We start from the raw sequence: 21,449 nt of genomic DNA on the forward strand, positions 1-21,449 counted from the left end.
TTCAACTGAGATGTGCAGAAGGAGTTGTTTAAGTATAGGCGACATGCTGATGTTAGGGGTGAAGGTGATTGGCGCTAAATCAGTATGTTCGGAGGGCCAACACAAACAAGAGGGTACGAATGGCTTCTACCCGCACAGGAAGAATTCTGTGGTATCGTATGTTGTCTTGCCACTTCCCAGGAAAGAATCGAGAGAAAAACATTAAGGGGCAAGTTTCAGTCATTTCAGTTGCCACCCAACGGCAGAATCAAGTTGACAAGTAAAGTTACTGGCAGTTACATAATAACCTGGCCTCCTGGAAGTAATCTTCAAAATCTTGGCGAGTTGGTAAATGTGGTAACACTAATACATGAACACGCTGCAGCGGAACTGTTTCTTAACTCCGCGCGTGGGGCACGCCAAGTCAATGGGGATTGTCACAAGTTTGTTTGGCTGAACAGGGAATTCCCTGGATATTGTGACGTGGAACGCTGCCAAATTGTTACTTTCCTGGTCATGTGACGCTAATGCGCGGAAGTCAGCTGACGGCCAGTAGCGAGCAGCATGGCGAGAGGGTGGCAGTTCTGGTTGGGACTGCTCGGCTGCAGCTTTGCACTGACTCCCCGGGAGAGCCCTTCCCGGGAACTGAAGGAGCTGAATGGATTGTGGAGCTTCCGGGCGGATCAGTCCGCAAACAGGAACCAAGGAATCGAGGAGGGCTGGTATAAGCGACCTCTGAGAGAGGTACAGTATTCGCTTTCTGCTTGATGCCTCCCTTTGGTTAGACGCTCCTGAGAGGGGTGGTGCCCGTTATAACCCCTTTCAGGTCTTCCGAAAAGGCTAATCCCCCTAGCTATCACTTACAAGAACACTGTTTCGATGACACATTCCAACAAACTTTGATCTAGAATTCTGAAGCAGTCAGATCCACTCGAAACATTAACTGTTTCTGTCTCCACGGATGCTGTCAGATCTGCTTAGTTTCTCCAGTACTTGGAGAGGAAATTCAGAGTAGTCTCTGAACGCAAAAAAGAGTAATGACCTCTCTGACCTTGGACCACCTCAGTGTTTTACAACCAGGGATGTAATGTAGAGCTGTTGAGATACAGGAAACAAAGCAGTCAGTTTGTAATCAAGAGTTTGCAAACAGAAATGAGATAATATGAGACTCTTTAAGTGATGCTGCTTGAAGGATAAATATTGGCCAAGAGAAAGGTGAGAACTCTCCAACTCTGGTTCAAAAGACTGCCTGGGATTACTGGGATGGTAGACTGTATCTCCGTGTAATGTCTTGTCTAAAAGACTACCTCCCACAGTGTTCCACACCTCTGGAATGCCACCCAGATTTTGTGCTCAAGTTTCTGGTGCGGGACTTCAGCCCACATCCTGTATTCAAGCAGGACCCATGCACATTGCTCAAACAGCTTCCGAAGCAGACAGTGTCTGAGTAAAGTGACATCTTGAGGAAGGACTTGAGACAGCTAGCATCCAATAGTTTCCAAACAGCCCAAAGAGTGGCAATTAATTTTCATAAGCAAATTAAATGTGGCTGGGAGGCATCATTGTGTATTATTGTCACTATAAGCTCGCTTACTATCTGGATGCAACCCTGGGATATTATCATTTGAGAAGCAAACCAGCTTCCCCTCTCTTCCCTTTGAGGTAACATGTATATTCTTGTCCTTGAGTTCTCTGACCAAATCCACGCCACTCGAATGGGGATTGAACTCCATGTGTTTGGCACCAATCTGACCCTTGCCAGTCATTCAGCCGAATAAGTCAACCTGCCCCCTAAAAGAGTCCAGGTTGCTGTGGCAACATATATTTTTACATGCATGTTGCTATGGATAGTGATGGTAGAGGCACTAATTTGCTTCTGTCGCATGGCTGACCAGGAAGCTATTCCTGTCTGACTGTCTGCTATTGGAAGGATTTATAAGTTGATATTCAGTGTGCTTATTTGCATTATGATTTTACCTTGTGCATTAAATGCTGGACAGGAACTTAAAACAAAAGCGTCTGAGACAGATGCAGGGACACCCTGGGCAATAACAACGTGTAGATTATCAGATCAAAATATACTGCCCTTCATCCTGAAGGGCAATTTATATATAAATTTGAAAAATAATGTTACCAAGAGCCTGATTTAAATTCTAGTCAGGCCCTGTACCTCATCGAAGATTAGGGTGGTGTTGGAAAAGCACAGCAGGTCAGGCAGGATCCGAGGAGCAGGAGAATCGACGTTTTGGGCAAAAGCCCTTCATCAGGAAGAACTTTTGCCTGAAACATCGATTTTTCCTGTTTCTCGGATGCTGCCTGACCTGCTGTGCTTTTCCAGCACTAATCTTATCTCTAATATCCAACGTCTGCGGTACCCAGTTTTGCCTCATCAGAAGAACTTTTTGAATTCCAACAGCTGTTTGCATCTTCACTGTGTTTGTATCTTGATTGTGTACTCGCATTATAATGTGCCACAAGATATTTTCTCTGCTTACTGTCAGACAGGGCCAGTGATCGAAATGCCTGTTCCAGCAAGTTACAATGACATCACCCAGGACCACAAGCTGAGAGATTTTATTGGCTGGGTGTGGTATGAAAAGGAAGTTTGGATGCCCAAGCACTGGACATCGCCTAATGCAGGAATGAGAATTGTGCTCCATGTTGGTAGTGCCAATTACTACTCTGTTGTTGTAAGTATTTTGAATCATGTTAAATTGTATACGTTTACATTTAATACAACAAATGCCAGTGAAGTTTCCTTTTTCTACCTGCAAAATGTTTGACTATGTCAAGTTCTTCAGAATGCACATATAAAAATAGGATTGCAATTTGATCAGATGCGGGTGAGTGATGCAACAAAATTATGGGCTTTTAATTTCATGATATGCCTAAACTAATCATGTAGTTACAGATGCTTAGAAATGCAACTATAACTTGCAAAATGTAAGCATATGCACAAAACCTAACTCGATAGGGTAGATGCAGGAAAGGCATTCTCAATGATGGGTGAGTCCAGAACCTGGGGTCACAGTCAAAGGATATGGGATAAACCATCTGTGACTGAGATAAGGAGAAACATCTTCACTCCGCGTGGTGATCCTGTAGAATTTTCGGCCCAGAAAGCAGTTTAGGCTAAAACATTCAAGGACATGTTGGATATAGCACTTGGACCTAAAGGGATCAAAAAATGTTGCGGGAAAGCGAGAACAGGCTTTTGAGTGGGATGATCAGCCATTATCATAATGAATGGCAGAGCAGGCTCAAAGGGCCAAATGGCCTACTCCTTCAATGTTTCTATGTGGTCCCTGGGACTAGAAGCAATAATGTTGCTCAGAGTGGTCCTGTTCTTTTTTTGATAAGTTTCTAGGCTAAATTTCTGTTTAAAAATTAAGTTGCACCTTCTAATTCAGTGACTTGGATTTGGAGGTATTATGGAGATGATTTATTGCCTGTCCCTAATTGTTGAGAGGGTAGTTAAGAGTCAACACCTTGTCATGTAGGCCAAACCAGGTGACAGATTTTCATCTGTTAATTCACATTAATTAACAGAATGGCATTTCATGAAAATTAGTATCATTGGGCCAGCTTGTTTTGTTCCTAACTTCATTGAATTCAAATTTCATCAGCTGCCCCCTGGGATTTAAACCCATGCCAAGATCATTTGCTTAGAATTCTGGATTACTAGTCCAGTGATGTTACAACTACGTCACCACCTCCTCAGGAAAATGGATGTTAGTTGTCAATTCTTTGAAAGTGATTACTCTTTAAGAGGTCGAACAGCCACGTTTGAACAGCGAGTTCAAGCGTAATTTTTAATAAAGCAGGTGATTTAAGTGACTGGATCAGGTACCTGGGAAGTAAGTTGCTGAATCATTACAAAGTGGAACATTAATCATCTGGCGTTGTAAAACTTCAGATTTCAGTTCAGAAGAGCAGTTTCCTGTCAGCAGAAGGGCCATTAGTTTGTGAAGTCCTTAGTTTTTTGTGTTCCAAGGAAAAAGGCTGGAGTAAGACCGTGTGTTTCTCCTAAGAGTCACTATGTAGACTTAGCGAGTTAGTCTGTGTTATTGTGTCCTGGGAGAGACAGTAATGGAGAGAATCACATTTGGTGAATATGAAGAAAATTACAGAAGGGAACCTTGTTAGTTAAGAAACTAGAATTAAGATAGAAGTGATGTTTCACTGAGATTGATGGACTGTAAAGGATATAGCTGGAGAAATAAGCTGTTCAAGATCTAAATTGCCTGATGTATACAAATAGATTATGTTTCAAACTTTTAATTTTTATGTGAAAGGAACATTGACAGCCTCATGTGAATATGTTCAGTGACTGATCACGTAAATAAACTGCAAAAATATAACTCAGGTTTCACTCTGAGATCTAACCCACTAATACCATCAGCTGTTTTATTATGTGCAGATGATAATAATATGAGGGAAATGGTGAAGAGTGCGTGTCATGGACTTGAAGATATCAGCTTAAAAATGATTGCACACACACATTTGTCTGGATCTCAATGAGCAATGGCAAATTAAATTGAAACCAGCTAACTGTAGTCAGATAGGAAGGAAAAATAGGTGGCACGTGCATTCCATGAAGAAGATTATTGTTGAAATAATTAACAATAAAGTTTAACGAGTTGGTTTTCATACATTTGACATTCAGCATGATTATTGAATGCAGTCTGCATTGCTAATGGAAGGTGTTGAAGGTGGGAAATGTTTTCTCTGGGGATTGGTCTGTGGATTTTCTTCCCTCTGAAAGCAGTGGAAACTAGGCCATTGAATATATTCACAAGGAGTCAATGATTAAGAGATAGAGGCTGACAGGAAAGTGGTGTTAAGACACCAACTTGATCAACAATTATTTTAATAGATTGCAGAGCAGGCTTGAAGGGGCTACCCTGTTCCCAGGTCCAGTATTCACAAGTCTAACATTGAAGTGTAAGGTTGTATTACACAACTAAAAAGCTACATTAGTCAAAAGGAAATCATGATCAAACAGTGTTTTTCTCTCATATCTTTACTGTGTAAATTCTGATAAATATTTTGGTTTCTTGTTTAAGAATTATGACCATAGAACAAAGGGTTAGAAATTCATACAGGTCAAACATAAATGTAGCACTTCTGGATATACAATAGAGGTGAAAATCCTGGAATAATCTAAAATAACTAAATGCAACATGTTTTTCTTTTGAGTGGATGAACAAGGCAGGGTTAAATCAGCTTCTTCTACTACTTTCTGAATTTATCTTGAGAAAACTGTTGGTCATCAAGCAAAGGCAAAACCAGGAAGCCTTGAACGCCTGTCTGCCCATTTCTAGCTGACGTTACTGCAACACCAGGAAAAAGATAATGTTGCTTTCATACGCCGTGAGGGCAAACAAAATGAACAAATATTCTGATTCAGAAACTTTTTTCATGTATTTCTTCTGAGCACTGTTGCAGGTGGACAAACCTTTACAGTTAGGTTGTAAGGTCACATTAAAATGGTTTTGTCAAATTCATTCACTTGAGGATGATGGTTTATTCATTTCTGCCTGCCAATATTCTCCCATTTCTCTTTTCTTCAGGTGTTAACGTACCATAATATATTCCATAATAGATATAGGAACCTCTAGCATTTCAATCAAGTGACTGTTCTTCATGTTGGCCTTGATATTGGCCCAATCCTGTATTTCCCCAGTGTTCTAGATGTAACAGGGTTGCCAGATAGCGGTTTAATGTCAAAATATAGGTTGACTTGATGAGGCCAACATCAGCGCTTTGAATTCAGCTGAGCCCAATGTATGAAGTAAGCTTTACTTCTCACATCTACGTTGCTCAGTTATTCATTTCAAACCTAGGCTGGGTGTTTGCAATTGTATTCAGGCATTTATTGTTTTACCAGTGTATCTGCTACCAGTGCACTTAAACAGCAAGTTAATGTCATTGATTTCATCTTTTTGCATTCACACTGTACTGGAACTGGAGATGGTTCCCTTATTGCTGTTGCTTCTCGTTTGCTGCCCCATTCTGTACACCCTTTGCCAACCCACTCCCCTTGCCCTCTGTTCTGACTTTGCCACTCCCTTCATTGGTCCACTCTCCATTCCCCTTGCAACTCTGCTGGTCCTGTCGTAGTGAACTCATGCACTTCTGATTGTAGTTTATTAACTTCTTTGGAATTCAATTGAAATCCAATCAAGAAGCATATTTTTCGCTGAAAAAACATTGCTTTTCACTGGCTGGGCTTGCATGTACTGTAAAATGTTCCTGGGGTGTGTTGCCAGCAAACAGTCTTATTCTGTTAAATGGTGTTGCATGTGTCTCAATTTTCTTGTGAATTTGGATATTTCCATTCACTTTACAATGATTCTGGTAGCTGAGAAATCAGTCATGGTGACAAATATCTGATACCAAAAGCAGCAGTGATGAATTACCTAATGAGGGCGGGACTTTAGGAAGTGTATGCTTCAGCATATTCTAAAACTCACATTTTCTGCAGAACTGCCAAACTAGTGTGCATTTTGAAAATTGAGTAACAAGGACCATCTGAGGAAAGCCAATTACCAATATCTTCTGAAACACATTTTAGTGTATTTTGTCCATTCCCCTTGCTTTGACTTTTTTTTTAGAGGAAATTTCACTCAACCTATTTTCTTAATGGAGTACAGTGCAGGATTCATTGTGAATAATGTGAGAAGTTATTCAACTGAAATTTCTTATCAAGGAACATGCTTTTCCATGAGTAAAATTGTGCAACTTCCTTTTTTCAGCCTCACTCCTATTGTAACAGAAAAGTGTCTTTACTTCCTCTCTGGTTTGTATAGAATAAGTGGTCAGATCTTCTCTGGCTGTGCCAAAGCTTACACCTAAATTTCTTATGGAGCTTAATTTGCTGAGAGCAAAAAAATGAAGACTCATGCAGTGCCACCAAAATTATAATAGGGAGTTGGTTACTATAGAGTCATAGAGATGTACAGCATGGAAACAGACACTTCGGTCCAACCCATCGATGCCGACCAGATATAATGCCTTATTCTCAGAAACATTTATCTCTGCTGATTTTCCTTTTCAAATATGGATAAAGAGGGATATAAAGTGAAGTCCTGCCATTCACAGGAATTTATTAGGTTCATGGAAACTTTTATTAATGGCAAATGTATTTTCCAGTTGCAATCAATTAGCTGAGTGCCAACCATCCAAAAAACTAAAATGTACAGTAGAAGATAAGCTACAATTAAAAACAAAAGCAAATCTATTGTTTTAAAAAATGTTTGATTTAGAAAAGGTTTGTCACATTTCCCCTGATTTTAACCCATCAGAATTTGGTGGCTTTAACAATAAGGAGCATCACGTGCAAACACTCCAGTCGGCAAATGGCAGATGATAGGGTTAGGGTTAGTCTGCACTCGCAGTGTGGGTGTTCTCACGTAGGGAATACAATACGTATGTCATAGGCACCTTCCCTATCTTTGAAATCTCACATCCCAAACTCAAGTGCTCTTTTATCTTGTGTTGTCATCTCCAAATTTTCTTCTTTCTTTTGAAAACTGGATAAGTGAACCTTTGGGTCCGTGGGTTAAATGGTGAGCTTGCTGCTTGTGGGAGCAAGCGAATTTGCAAATGGTGAAGAAGTGAATGGTGGGACTTTACTGTATTCATTAGAAAGGGCGTTCCATCTGGTTAGTCTTCCTGAACAGGTGGGATGAGTCATAGAGTCATAGACCCTTTGGAAACAGACCCTTTGGTCCAACTCGTCCATGCCGACCAGATATCCCAAGCTAATCTAGTCCCGTTTGCCAGTACTTGGCCCACATCCCTCTAAACCCTTCCTATTCATATATCCATCCAGATGCCTTTTAAATGTGGTAATTGTACCAGCCTCCACCACTACCTCTGGCAGCTCCATATATGCACCACCCTCTGCGTGAAAAGGTTGCCCCATAGATCCCTTTTACATCTTTCCCTTCTCACCCTAAACCTATGTCCTCTCGTTGTGGACTCCCCGACCCCAGGGAAAAGACCTTGGCTATTCACACTATCCATGCCCCTCATGATTTTATAAAGTCACCCCTCAGCATCTGACGCTCCAGGAAAAATAGCCCCAGCCAGTTTTGTGGGCGGCAAAGTGGTACAGTGGTTAGCACTGCTGCCTCACAGCGCCAGAGACCCAGGTTCATTTCCCGCCTCGGGCGACTGACTGTGTGGAGTTTGCACGTTCTCCCCGTGTCTGTGTGGGTTTCCTCCGGGTGGTCCGGTTTCCTCCCACAGTCCAAAAATGTGCAGGTTAGGTGAATTGTTAGGTGAAGGGGTAAATGTAGGGGAATAGGTCTGGGTGGGTTGCGCTTTGGCAGGTCGGTGTGGACTTGTTGGACCGAAGGGCCTGTTTCCACGCTGTAAGTAATCTAATCTGTTCAGTTAGCCTCTCCCTATAGCTCAAACCCTTGAACCCTAGCAACGTCCCTGTAAATCTTTTCTGAACCCTTTCAAAGTGTTCCACAATTGTGAGACCACTGTGATTTTAACCACCTTGGTTAAGTGTGGCACAGGTCTGAGTGTGTAAAATTGTGGGAAAAAAAATTCAAAGTAAAATTGTGAAAACTCCACACACTGCAGTTATACTGAATTACCAGCGAATTTTGGAAAATGCTGCAGTAAATTTATTGGGCTTACCTCTGTATTTGTATGGGAAGCCAAGCTATACATATAAATCTTCAGCAGATGTGCCTTGAATTTAAGACAACGATTAAGGCATGTCTCAATGTTTTACTGTAAAACTCTCACCACTCCATTCATTCCATTATGGACAAAAAATCCCAATGTGATCCCATATAACCAATATTTTGGGCGATACACCAAACAGAAATGCCATTACCTTAGGGTTTTTTAAATGTTGCTATGTGAGTTGATGTGACTGCTTTGTCTTGTTGCAGTGGGTAAATGGTGCTGAGGTTGCCTTTCATGAAGGTGGCCACCTTCCTTTTGAAGCAGATATCACTACAGTTATTCAGAACAGTCCATCTCATCAATACAGAATCACAATTGCAGTAAACAACACACTTACCCCATATACTTTACCTCCTGGAAGGATTCAGTACATGACTGACACAAAAAGGTGAGACTGAATAAGATTGACTTTAATTGCTTTCTCATGTGCATATCACTGGAAAGTTGGCATTTATTATGTGCCCCAGTTGGGGCTTGGGAAGATGGTGGTGAGCCACCTTCTCGAACCACTGAAGTTTATTTGACTTTTCTGAGCAGCTTTATACAATGGAGTGAATTATTTGGAAATGATCAGTGCATACTGATGGGAAACAGGAGCCCTGACTTACCTGGGATATTGAGACTAAAGGTTGTTCCACATCTTTTCTTAAAACTTGTTTTCACTGAATGTGGTTATTGCTAGTTAGATCAGCATTCATTGCCCCTGAGAAGCTGGTGGTGAGCTGCCGCCTTGAACTCGAAGAGTGTGGTGCTGGAGAAGTACAGCCAGTCAGGCCACATCCAAGGAGCAGGATAATCGACATTTTTGAGCATAAGCTCTTTATGGTGATGAAGAACTTATGCCAGAAATGTCGATTCTCCTGTTCCTCTGATGCTGCCTTGACCGGCTGTGCTTTTCCAGCACCACACTCTTCGACTCTGATCCCCAGTATCATTTTCTCCTGCCTTCTTGAACAACTGCATTCACAGTGTTGTTAGGGAGGGGATTCCAGAATTATAACCCAAATCAAGGAGCAGTGATATAATTTCAAGTCAAATGATGAAAAGCTTGGAGGGGAACTTGCAGGTTATGGTGTTCCTGTGGATTTGCTGCCTTTGTCCTTCTAGATGGTAGAGATTCGTGGGTTTGGAAGGTGTGGTCTAAGGAGTCATGATGAATTTCTGTAATGTATTATGTAGATGGTATATGCTGCTGCCACAATGCTTGGTGGTGGAGGAAGTGAACATGTTTGGACGTGGTGCCAGTCAAGCAAGCTGTTCTGTTCTGGATGGTGTCAAGCTTCTTGTGTGGTTGGAGCTGCACTCCATCAGGGAGGTGGGGAGTATTCCATCACACTGCTGACTAGTGTTTTCTGGATGTGGACAGGCTTTGGGGAGTAGAAAGGTGAGAGACTTGCTGCAGAATTCTGAGCATCTGACCTGTCTTTGTAATTTCTAGTCAGTGGTGACCTCAAGATTTTTGAGAGTGGGGGGATTCCAGCCAGTTGGTCAGATACTACACCAGAAAGCCAGTTTATCCGAATGAACCTGGATCAAATTATCCTCAGTCTTTTCCCCCAGCTCTGAGAGGCTGCCCTCTGACTCTCCAACACTGCCACCTTTGATTGCTTGCTCCTTATTCCCTGCCCCGTCTTTCCATAACCCGAACCTGTCCAAAAGTCAACTAAGGTTTCCCATCTTCATTTTGAGCTTCCATTGGTTTGGACTCTACCTTGACACATTACTGCTGAAGCATTTGTTCCCTTTGCCTTTTATATTTCTAGACTAGAAAGTAAGGTCTGCAGATGCTGGAGATCAAAGTTGAAACTTTATTGCTGGAACAGCACAGCAGGTCAGGCAGCATCCAGGGAACAGGAGATTCGACGTTTCGGGCACAGGCCCTTCTTCAGGAATGAGCAGAGAGTGTTCAGCAGGAGAAGATAAAAGGTAGGGAGGAGGGACTTGGAGGAGGGGAGTTGGAAATGTGATAGGTGGAAAGAGGTCAAGGTGAGGGTGATAGGTCGGAGTAGGGTGGAGGCGGAGAGGTCAAGAAGAAGACTGCAGGTCAGGAAGGCGGTGCCGGGCTGGAAGGATCCGGCTGAGACAAGGTGGGGGGAGGGGGGATGAAGAAACTGGTGAAGTCCAAGTTCATCCCCTGCGGTTGGAGGGTTCCCAGTCGGAAGATAAGACGCTCCTCCTCCGACCGTCGGGTTGTTGTGGTTTGGCGGTGGATGAGTCCAATGACCTGCATATCCTCGGTGGAGTGGGAGGGGGAGTTGAAATGCTGTGCCACAGGTTGGTTGGGTTGGTTCGTCCGGGTGGCCCAGAGGTGCTCCCTGAATCGCTCCGCAAGTAGGCGGCCTGTCTCCCCAATATAGAGGAGGCCACACCGGCTGCAGCGGATGCAGTAGATGATGTGGGTGGAGGTGCAGGTGAATCTGTGGCGGATATGGAAGTTTCCCCTGGGGCCTTGGAGAGAAGTGAGGGGGGAGGTGTGGGCGCAAGTGTTGCACCTCCTGCGGTTGCAAGGGAAGGTGCCGGGAGTGGTGGTTGGGTCGGTGGGGGGTGTGGATCTGACAAGGGAGTCGCGGAGGGAGTGGTCTCTACGGAAAGCTGATAGGGGAGGGGAGGGAAATATATCCTTGGTGCTGGGGTCTGTTTGGAGGTGGCGGAAGTGACGGCGGATGATGCGCTGTACATGGAGATTGGTGGGGTGGTAGGTGAGGACCAGTGGGGTTCTGTCCTGGTGGCGGTTGGAGGGGCGGGGCTCAAGGGCGGAGGAGCGGGAAGTGGAGGAGATGCGGTGGAGGGCACCGTCGACCACGTCGGGGGGGAAATTGCGGTCCTTGAAGAAGGAGGCCATCTGTGTTGTACGTATTTTGAACTGGTCCTCCTGGGAGCAGATGCGGCGGAGACGAAGGAATTGGGAGAATGGGATGGCGTTTTTACAGGGGGCAGGATGGGAGGAGGTGTAGTCCAGGTAGCTGTGGGAGTCGGTAGGTTTGTAGTAGATGTCCGTGTTGATTCGGTCGCCTGAGATAGAAACAGAAAGGTCTAGGAAGGGGAGGGAGGAGTCCGAGACTGTCCAGGTGAATTTGAGGTCGGGGTGGAAGGTGTTGGTGTAGTGGATGAACTGTTCAACCTCCTCGTGGGAGCACGAGGTAGCGCCGATACAGTCATCAATGTAGCGAAGAAAAAGATGGGGGGTGGGGCCAGTGTAGTTGCGGAAGATGGATTGTTCCACATACCCTACGAAGAGGCAGGCATAGCTGGGGCCCATGCGGGTGCCCATGGCTACTCCTTTTGTTTGGAGAAAGTGGGAGGATTGGAAAGAAAAGTACCCTTCCACCGACACCCTCCTTCGACTGACCGAACTGGTCCTCACCCTGAACAACTTTTCTTTCCAATCCTCCCACTTAACCCTCTGGCTGTAACCCTCTGGCCATGCAAAACTCTGTTGTCTGTGCCTTAACGTGCTACAGTCATTTTCACCTGTCACCCCTGTGCTCACTCAGCCAAGTCTGGATTTTTAAAATTTTCATCTGTTTTTAAACCTGTTTATGGACACAGCACTCCTATCTCTGTAATCTCCTCCAGTTTTACAATGCTGAGGTATCTACATTCCTCCATTTCTGGCCCCATGAGGATCCTTGATTTTAAGCACTCTCCCCATTGGTGGCCATGCCTTCACCTGCCAAGGCCTAAGTCTGTCCCTTACCTTGTAAAGTACTCCTTAAAATCTCTGTCTGACCAAGCCTTTGAATACTCACCTTTTTGTTTCCTAATCTCTCAAAGTCAAATTTTGTTTGGTAATACACTTGTAAATGGCTTGGGACATCTTATATGAAGACAGTTTGTCATTATTACCTGCCCTGTTAGAAAAGTTTATTTTTTTAATTATTCTGTCATGGGATGTGGGCATTGCTGACGAGACTGGCATTTATTGCCTATCACTAACTGCACTGGAGCTGGTGAGCTGCGTTCCTGAACATCTGCACTCCTTGATGAGATCGATATTTGGGGTAGACCATCATGAATGTCCATAGTGAGTATTTGCTCGAGTGGTCACATTCCTTCCTGTCAGTGGAGGTTGGATTGGGATCCTATTGTAGGCGATGCTAGCAATGTTAAACATAAGGCGTTCATGAGTAAATATAATAGGAAGTTCGGGAGAAATACTTTTACTCAGACGTGAGAACACTGTCTCGTTGAGGCAAATAACATGGATGGGTTTAATGGGAATCCGGACCAGCAGAAGGAAGGAATGGGCGAAAGTGAGGACTGTAGATGCTGGAGATCGGAGTCGAAAGTGTGGCGCTGGAAAAGCACAGCAGATCAGGCAGCATTCGAGGAGCAGGAGAGTCGAGCAAAAGCCCTTCATCAGGAACAGAAGGAAAGAATAGAGGAGTATGTTGAGGGATGAAATGAAGGACAATGGAAGGAGGCTGATGTTGAGCTTTGTAATCTGGCAGAGAACATTTGGACCAATTAGCTTTATAGAGTAATTGGATAGCTTTTAAAGAGCTGGAATAGGCAGAATGGATGAATGGTCACCCTCTATGTTGTATCATTCTACAAAGTACAAAGTTTTATGCTTCAGGTGAGTAAAAAACAATTAGAAAGATATTAAGAAAGCGAAAAGTTGGAAGAAAGGCAAATTCAGGGCAATGTTAATTCATCATCATCTTTTACTGGATCATACATTCCCTGGACAAGGATGCTTAGAACATAAACCCTCCCTCAATTATTGTTTTGATTATTTTGGATTTAATTTATTTCTTCTTATGATCCTATTGGAAAATGTAGCCAAATGTTACATCATATGGTGCAGCTTTTTATCTTGCAAATCTATGTTCTGGATTTACAAAGCTGCACTAAGTTGTAGGGGATTTTAACAGAATTATCATGTTCCACCATAAAGTGATGCTGAAATGTTGATATTTAGGAAATAGAAAGCTGAGTTAGGAAATACTGTTTAGACAGAAGTTTGTATTTGAAATAAACTCACTTCTTTGCAAATTTTCAGATATCCTCCAGGTTACTTTGTGCAGCTTACACAATTCGATTTCTTCAACTATGCTGGGATTCATCGACCAGTTTTACTATACACTACTCCCAATGTCTACATAGATGACCTGACCATTGTAACAGATTTTCAAGATGATGTCGGTAAGTTATTCTGACAGTGAAGGATTTGATGTCATCCTGTCAGAAAAACAGCAAGTGTATTCCTATTAAGTGTCATCATTAACTTCCAAGGCTTGATGTAGATGATTGAAACGGTCAGTCTAAGAAAACACATTGTTCAGTACCACTTCTGTGCAAATACCACTATTTGTACGTGAATTCATTATAATTTTATATTCCATTTTCTTTGGTCTAAGTTTTAGGGTGTTGTGGTGGGTCATTTTCTTGAAATTTAACATATATTGTTGGTTGAAAAGGAGAACACAAACCAACTGTAATATCTGATTCTGTTTTTCTCTAGGGATTGTAAACTATAAAATATCCATACAGGAGAGCGCACACTACTCATTATCACTAAAGTTGTATGACCAAAGTGGACAGGTTGTTGCTTCAATCACAGATGGGCCTCCAGTTGGACAGTTGAAATTAAGTAAACCAAATCTCTGGTGGCCATACCTAATGCATGAGCAACCTGCGTACCTTTATAACCTTGAGGTAAGACTTCCATAACTTGCCATGTCGCAATTCTAAAATAAAAGGTTAGTGGTAGGAAATAAGATAATGTCAGCCATGACTCGATTGGTAGCACACGGTCATCAGAATCAGAAGCTTTTGTGTTCAAGTCCCCACTCCAGGACTTGTGTCACGGCCTTGACTGTTGTGCTCATCATTGCAGTTATTGGAGTTCAGCAGTGTCAAAGGTTGTTTCTTTTGGATGATCTGCCCATTTAGGTGCATCTGAAAGATCCTGTGGCATTTGGCTTGGACATTGGGAATGACTGCCAATTTTTATCCCCTGATAGTATCACAAAATACAGATTATGTGGTCATCATCACAATGCAGCTTATGGGTGTTAGCTGAGTGCAAATTCCTGTTGTAGGAATTGCAACACCAAGTTTTACATCATAATTACTTCGTTGATTGTAATTTGCTTCAGGAGATTCTTTTCTTGTGAAAATTGCTGGGTAACAAAATCTTTTCAGACTAGTCCAAAAGTCGAATTTGGGAACTGAAAAATAATTTAGGGACTAGTAACATGAAAGGATATTTTCTAAGTTAGCTGTAGTGAAACAATGAGATTTTCATTATAACAGCTTCTCTTGGCTCTGTATTATCATATGAACCCATATCGTTATAAATAAAAACAACCTTTCCTGTCTCAATTTATTAAGAAGTAATAGAAAGTTCCTTTATAATAAAGAACTACAAAATAAAAGTGAACCAGATTGCTGACCTGATATTGTATCAACAGGGCAATGACCATGAAAATTAATAGGCAAGGACAGGCTCTGCAAATGTTTACCTTTCTCTTTGACCTCTGCCCTACCTGTTTATATAGGAGCACAGTTTGCATTGATTTGGGTGTAAATCCTGTCAATCAGTTAAAATTTACAATAAAACTTGATGACTACACTATCCTTGGAACTTGGGGATTACATGCAAATCTCTCAATTCTATTACTCAAATAATATATTTTCCAAAACCATTTATACTCAGGTTTACATGAAAAGCAAAAATGGTAGCATCAGTTATGAAGATATTTACACATTACCAGTTGGAATTCGTAAGGTTCAAGTTACCAAGACCCAGTTCCTTATCAATGGGAAGCCATTCTATTTCCATGGAGTGAATAAACACGAAGATTCAGATGTGAGTATATATCGCTGTAGTTGACCAGTGTTCTCTGTTCAAATCTGTTCTGCTTTGGATGTAACACCATTTCTTGTGCCATTAAATGAAATATGTATTATTTTCAATTTGCACAAGGTGACACTGTTGCCATTAAAATGAACCACTGTTAATAAATTGGATAATGCTTGTTATTCTATTATAAAGTTCATCTGGTGAGACAGGCTACATTTGCTTCTGAAAGTACAGTAAGTTAATCGCTAAAGAATGCTTATATAGGCTTGTGTGGAGTATTAACACCTTTTTCACTGAATGGGTCGATTCTGTCTGGTGCAATCTTTGTCAGAAATCACTCTTTACTAATATTTAATATTTCCACCTTAGAAACATTAATTATTATCCATTTTCTACTTTCAGCTCTGCTCCTAAATCATTAAGTGATAATCTTCTTCCATGGGCTTCTCTCTAATTATCTTTGTTGTTAAATTTTAACAGAGGTAGGATATTTTTAACAAAATGGAGAAATTGCCAAGGTACCATTGTCAATTGAAAGGGAGTTTTTTTTGAGTTTCTGCAATTGTGTACCTCTGCTAAATCCCTTGGTTAGCCATGCGTTTGGAGGAGAAAATAAGTGATTGTTTTGCAAATGTGCCTTTATATAAAATATTCATTAATTCCCACTACCCCTAACCCACCAGATGCGAGGGAAAGGCCTTGACTGGTCAGTGATTATCAAGGACTTTAACCTTCTCCGATGGCTGGGAGCAAATTCTTTCCGTACAAGCCATTATCCGTACGCAGAAGAAATCATGGATTTGTGTGACAAATATGGGATTGTGGTCATTGATGAGTGCCCAGGCGTGGGCATCAAGGATCCGTAAGAGATACTACTTAAATTTCCCAACTTTGGTAGAATTCACACGAGATGCTCACTAGTTCAGTCTCAATTTTTTTTGTATATAAAGGGGTTTTCACAATTGCTGTACGTTGTTTCTTTTGTTCTAAGTCATTCATTTTTGGATTTTTCTCTTGCTTGATGGCGAGTGGTTATTATTTTTGTTAAATTTAAACCTATTGAGCTAACTAGAATTACAGAGGTGTACAGCGCAGAAACAGGCCCTTCAGTCCAACTTTTCCAAATTGACTAGACATCCTAAACTGATCTAGTCCCATTTGCCAGCACTTGGCCCATATCCCTCTCAACTCTTCCTATTAATGTACCCATTCAACTGCCTTTTAAATGCTGTAATTGTACCAGCCTCCACTGCTTTTTCTGGCTGTTCTTTCCCTATAAACACTCCTTTCTGCATGAAAATGTTGGCCCTTAGGTCCCTTTTAAATCTTTCCCCTCTCACCTTAAACCTATACTGTCTTATTTTGACTCCGTTATCCTGGGAACGAGACCTTAGCTATTCACCCTATCCATGCCCCTCGTGATTTTACAGATCTTGATAAGGTCACCCCTCAGCCTCTGATGTTCCAGGGACAATAGCCTCCGCCTATTCAGCCTTTCACTACACCTCAAACCCTCCAACTCTGGCAACATCCTTGTAAACCTTTTCTGAGCGATTTCAAGTTTCACAACATCCTTCCTGTAGCAGGGAGAGGAGATTTGAATGCAGTATTCCAAAAGTGGCCTAGCCAATGTCCAGTGCAGCTGCAATATAATACCCCAACTCTGATATTCAATGTATTGACCAAAAAAGGCAAGTGTACCAAATGCCGCCTTCACTGGACTGTCTGCCTGCGACTGCACCTTCAAGTAACTATGAACCCACTCTCCAAGATCTTTGTTTGGCAACACTCCCAAGGACCCTACCATTAAGTGTATAAGTTCTGCCCTGGTTTGCCTTTGCAAAATGTGACACCTCATACTTATCTAAATTAAACTGCATCTGTCACTCTTTGGCCCATCCGATCAAGATCCCGTTGTACTCTGAGGTAACTAACGTGACTGTCCACTATACCTCCAGTTTTGATGTCAGCCAGAAACTTACTAATCATACCTCCTATGTTAACATCCAAATCATTGATATTAATGTCGAAAAGCAGTGGACCAAGCACTGATACTTGCAACACACTGTTGATCATAGGCCTCCAGTCTGAAAAGTAAACCACCACCACCACCCTCTGTCTCCTATCTTCTATGTCCAAATGGATAGCTCTTCCTGGATTCCATGTGATCTAACCTTGTTAACCAGTCTACCGTGCGGAACCCTGTCGAACACCTTGCTGATGTCTATGTAGATGATATCCATTGCTCTGCCTAAATCAATATTCTTTGTCACTTCTTCAAAAGACTCAAGTTACTGAGACATGATTTCCCACGCACAAAGCCATGCTGCCTATCCCTAATCAGTCCTTGCCTTTCCAAATACATGTACAAATGTCCTTCAGAATCCCCTCCAACATATTACCCACCACTAATGACAGGCTCACTGGTCTATAGTTCACTGGCTTTTCCTTACCACCTTTCTTAAATAATGGCACTACATTAGCCACCCTCCAATCTTCTGGCGCCCCACCCATAGCTACTGATGCTATAAATATCTCAAAAAGGGGCCCAGCAATCACTTCCCTAACTTCCCACCAAGTTCCAGGGTACATCTGATAATGTGCCAGGGATTTATCCACATTTATGCATTTTAAGACATCCAGCACCACACCCTCTGTAACGTGGGCACACTTTAAGATATCAGTATTTCTCCAAATTCTCTAGCTACCATATCCTGGTCCACAGTAAATAACTGATGTGAAATACTCATTTAGTATCTCATCCATTTCCTGTGGTTCCAAACATAGATGGTGTTGTTGATCTTTAAGTGCTGCACAGACTGTTCTCTGCCTAGTTACTCTTTTGCCCTTAATGTATTTGTAGGATCTTTTTGGATTCTCCTTAACCATATTTGTTAAAGCTATCTCATGTCCCCTTTTTGCCCTTCTGCTTTCCCTCTTGAGTACACTGTCATTATACTCCTCTATTCACTCAATCTCAGTTGTCTATAACTGCCTTATGCTACCTTTTTCTTCCAAAACCTCAATTTCTCGAGTCATCCTGCATTCCCCACATCCACCAGCCTTGCCCTTCTCACTAACAGGGACATGCTGCCTTTGGATGCTCATCATCTCATTTTTGAAGGCTTTCCACTTTCCAAATGTGCCTTTACCTGCAAAACTCCGCCCCCTAATCAACTTCTGAAAGTTCTTGCCTAATACTGTCAAAATTGGCCTTCCTCCAATTTGGAACTTTAACTTTTAGATTTGGTCTATCCTTTTCTATCACTAGTTTAAAACTGATAAAATTATGGTCACTGGCCCCAGATTGCTCCCCCACTGACACCTCAGTCACTTGCCCTGCCTTAATTCCCAACACAGGTCAAGTTTTGCTCCTTTTCTTGTGGGTACATCCACATATTGAATAAGAAATTTTTCTTGGAAACACTTAACAAATTTCTCTCCATCTAAACCCTTAACTCTGGCATCCCAGTCTATGTTTGGAAAGTTAAAATCACTTACCATAACCACCTTTATTATTCTTACATAACTGAGATACCCTTACAAATTTGCTTCTCAATTTCCAGCTGACTATTGGGCAACTACAGTACAGTCCTTATAAGGCGATCATCCCTTTCATATTTCTCAGTTCCACCCAAATAACTTCACTGGACGTACTCCCCAAGTACAGCCATAATGTTATCCCTAACCAAAAGCGCCACTCTGCCTCCTCTGTTGCCCATCTTACTACCTTTCCTATAGCATCTATATCCTGGAATATTAAGCTGCCAGTCCTGCTCTGAGCCACATTTCTGTAATTGCTATGATATTCCAGTCCCATGTTCCCCAATCATGCCCTAAGTTCACTGCCTTACCTGTCAAGATTCTTGCATTGAAATAAATGAAGTTTAATTCACCCGTCTTGCCTTGTTCTCTGTCTTGCTCTCGTCTGCCTTGACTAATAGACTTGCTCCTCTTCTCAACTGTACCAGCTTCAGACTTACCTCCTTGCTCACCATCTCTTTGGGTTTCACCACCATCTACTCCCCATCCCCATCCCTGTTGTGATTTTAAGCCTCCCAAGTAGCACTAGCAAATTTACCCACAGTGATATTGATCTCCTTCCAACTCACTTGGAACCCAGCCCTTTTACACAGGTCATTTCTGTGGCTGAAGAGATCCCAGTAGTCCAAAAATGCGAATCCTTGCCTCTTGCACCAACTCCTCAGTCGCACATTCATCTGTTCTATCCTCTTGTTCCTACTCTCACTAACATGTGGCACTGGGAGTAATCCAGTTATTACTACCCTTGAGGACCTCCCTTTTAACTCCCTGTCTAATTTCCTACATTCCCTTTTCAGAACCTCCATTCTTTTCTCTTCCTATGTTGTTACCAACATGTACAATATCGTCCTGCTGGTCATTCTGCGCTCTGAGAATACGCTGCACCCCCTCCAAGACATCCCTGACCCTGGCACCAGAGAGGCAACACACCATTCTGATGTCTCACTGTCAGCCACAGAAACACCTGTCTGTGTCCGAGTAAAGAGTGCCATATCATCATCGATAGCTTGGAACCTGACATACCCCTCATTACAGTAGAGCCAGTTTATGTACCAGTAACCTCTCTGCCAGTGCTACATTCCCAAGAGCCTAACCCCCCAATCCCTTGCCTGCCTTTTCCAAAACCACATACTTGTTTGAGATAAATATTGAGATACTTTTAATATATCTGTTCAGATATTTTATTACACACCTCTGGAGCAGGTGAGACTTGAATCCAGATTCCTCGCCCGGAGGTAGGGACACTGCCACCAAAGCTAAATACTGATTATAATCTAATCACATTAAAATTAATAGAATAACTATTTGCTTAATTGAGTTTGGCTTTACATGTTGTCACATAATTAATGCCAGTGTTCCCCCTGCTGGACTAGTGTATGTAACCCATGAAGGAAATCATACCATTTGCTTTCAAAAGAAGCCTTTTCTGACATTGAACTAGGTTAAAAGTTTTATTTATTAAAATATTTTGAGATTAATATTGTGGTTATGTATATATCAATGAAGTTTGATTCCATTCCTTATTCCTGCATTTCATAGAACATTACAGCGCAGTACAGGCCCTTCGGCCCTCAATGTTGCGCTGACCTGTCATACCAATCTAAAGCCCATCTAACCTACACTATTCCATGTACATCCATATGCATGTCCAATAACGACTTAAATGTACTTAAAGTTGGCAAATCTACTACCATTACAGGCAAAGCATTCCATACCCTTACTACTCTGAGTAAGGAAACTACCTCTGACATCTGTCCTATATCTATCACCCCTCAATTTAAAGCTATGCCCCCTCGTGCTCGCTGTCACCATACTTGGAAAAAGGCTCTCCCTGTCCACCCTATCTAACCCTCTGGTTATCTTATGTCTCTATTAAGTCACCTCTCAACTTTCTTTTCTCCAACGAAAACAGCCTCAAGTCCCTCAGCCTTAAGACCTTCCCTCCATACCAGGCAACATCAGAGTAAATCTCCTCTGCACCCTTTCCAAAGCTTCCACATCCTTCTTATACTTGCGGTGACCAGAACTGTACATAATACTCCAAGGCTGCACCAGAGTTTTGTACAGCTGCAGCATAACCTCATGGTTCTGGAACTCGATCCCTCTATTAATAAAAGCCAAAACATTGTATGCCTTCTTAACAACCTTGTCAACTTGGGTGGCAACTTTCAAGGATCTGTGTACATGGATACCGAGATCTCTCTGCTCATCTACACTAGCAAGAATCTTACCATTAGCTCAGTACTTTGCATTCTGGTTACTCCAACCAAAGTGAATCACCTCACACTTGTCCACATTAAACTCCATTTGCCACCTCTCAGCCCAGCTCTGCAGCTTATCTATGTCTCTCTGTAACCTACAACATCCTTTGTCACTATCCACAACTCCACCGACCTTAGTGTCG

The 21,449-nt window shown here is 42.3% G+C and overlaps 1 protein-coding gene across 1 annotated transcript in view; it reads left to right on the forward strand.

Annotated features, from left to right (window-relative positions):
- The first annotated feature begins 543 nt into the window (after window positions 1–543).
- The window catches only part of gusb (glucuronidase, beta), a 40,961-nt gene continuing 20,055 nt past the window's right edge, over window positions 544–21,449 (forward strand). Inside the window, exons 1-7 of the mRNA XM_043718576.2 lie at window positions 544–723; window positions 2,481–2,669; window positions 8,898–9,079; window positions 13,697–13,839; window positions 14,159–14,352; window positions 15,356–15,508; window positions 16,186–16,364. Of these exons, the coding sequence (XP_043574511.2) occupies window positions 544–723; window positions 2,481–2,669; window positions 8,898–9,079; window positions 13,697–13,839; window positions 14,159–14,352; window positions 15,356–15,508; window positions 16,186–16,364 (1,220 nt within the window). The remainder of the gene's footprint in view (window positions 724–2,480; window positions 2,670–8,897; window positions 9,080–13,696; window positions 13,840–14,158; window positions 14,353–15,355; window positions 15,509–16,185; window positions 16,365–21,449) is intronic.

The sequence above is a fragment of the Chiloscyllium plagiosum genome, unplaced genomic scaffold (assembly GCF_037043375.1).
Source record: "Chiloscyllium plagiosum isolate Xiang-an unplaced genomic scaffold, Cpla_swu_hap1 HiC_scaffold_31, whole genome shotgun sequence".
NCBI lineage: Eukaryota > Metazoa > Chordata > Chondrichthyes > Orectolobiformes > Hemiscylliidae > Chiloscyllium > Chiloscyllium plagiosum.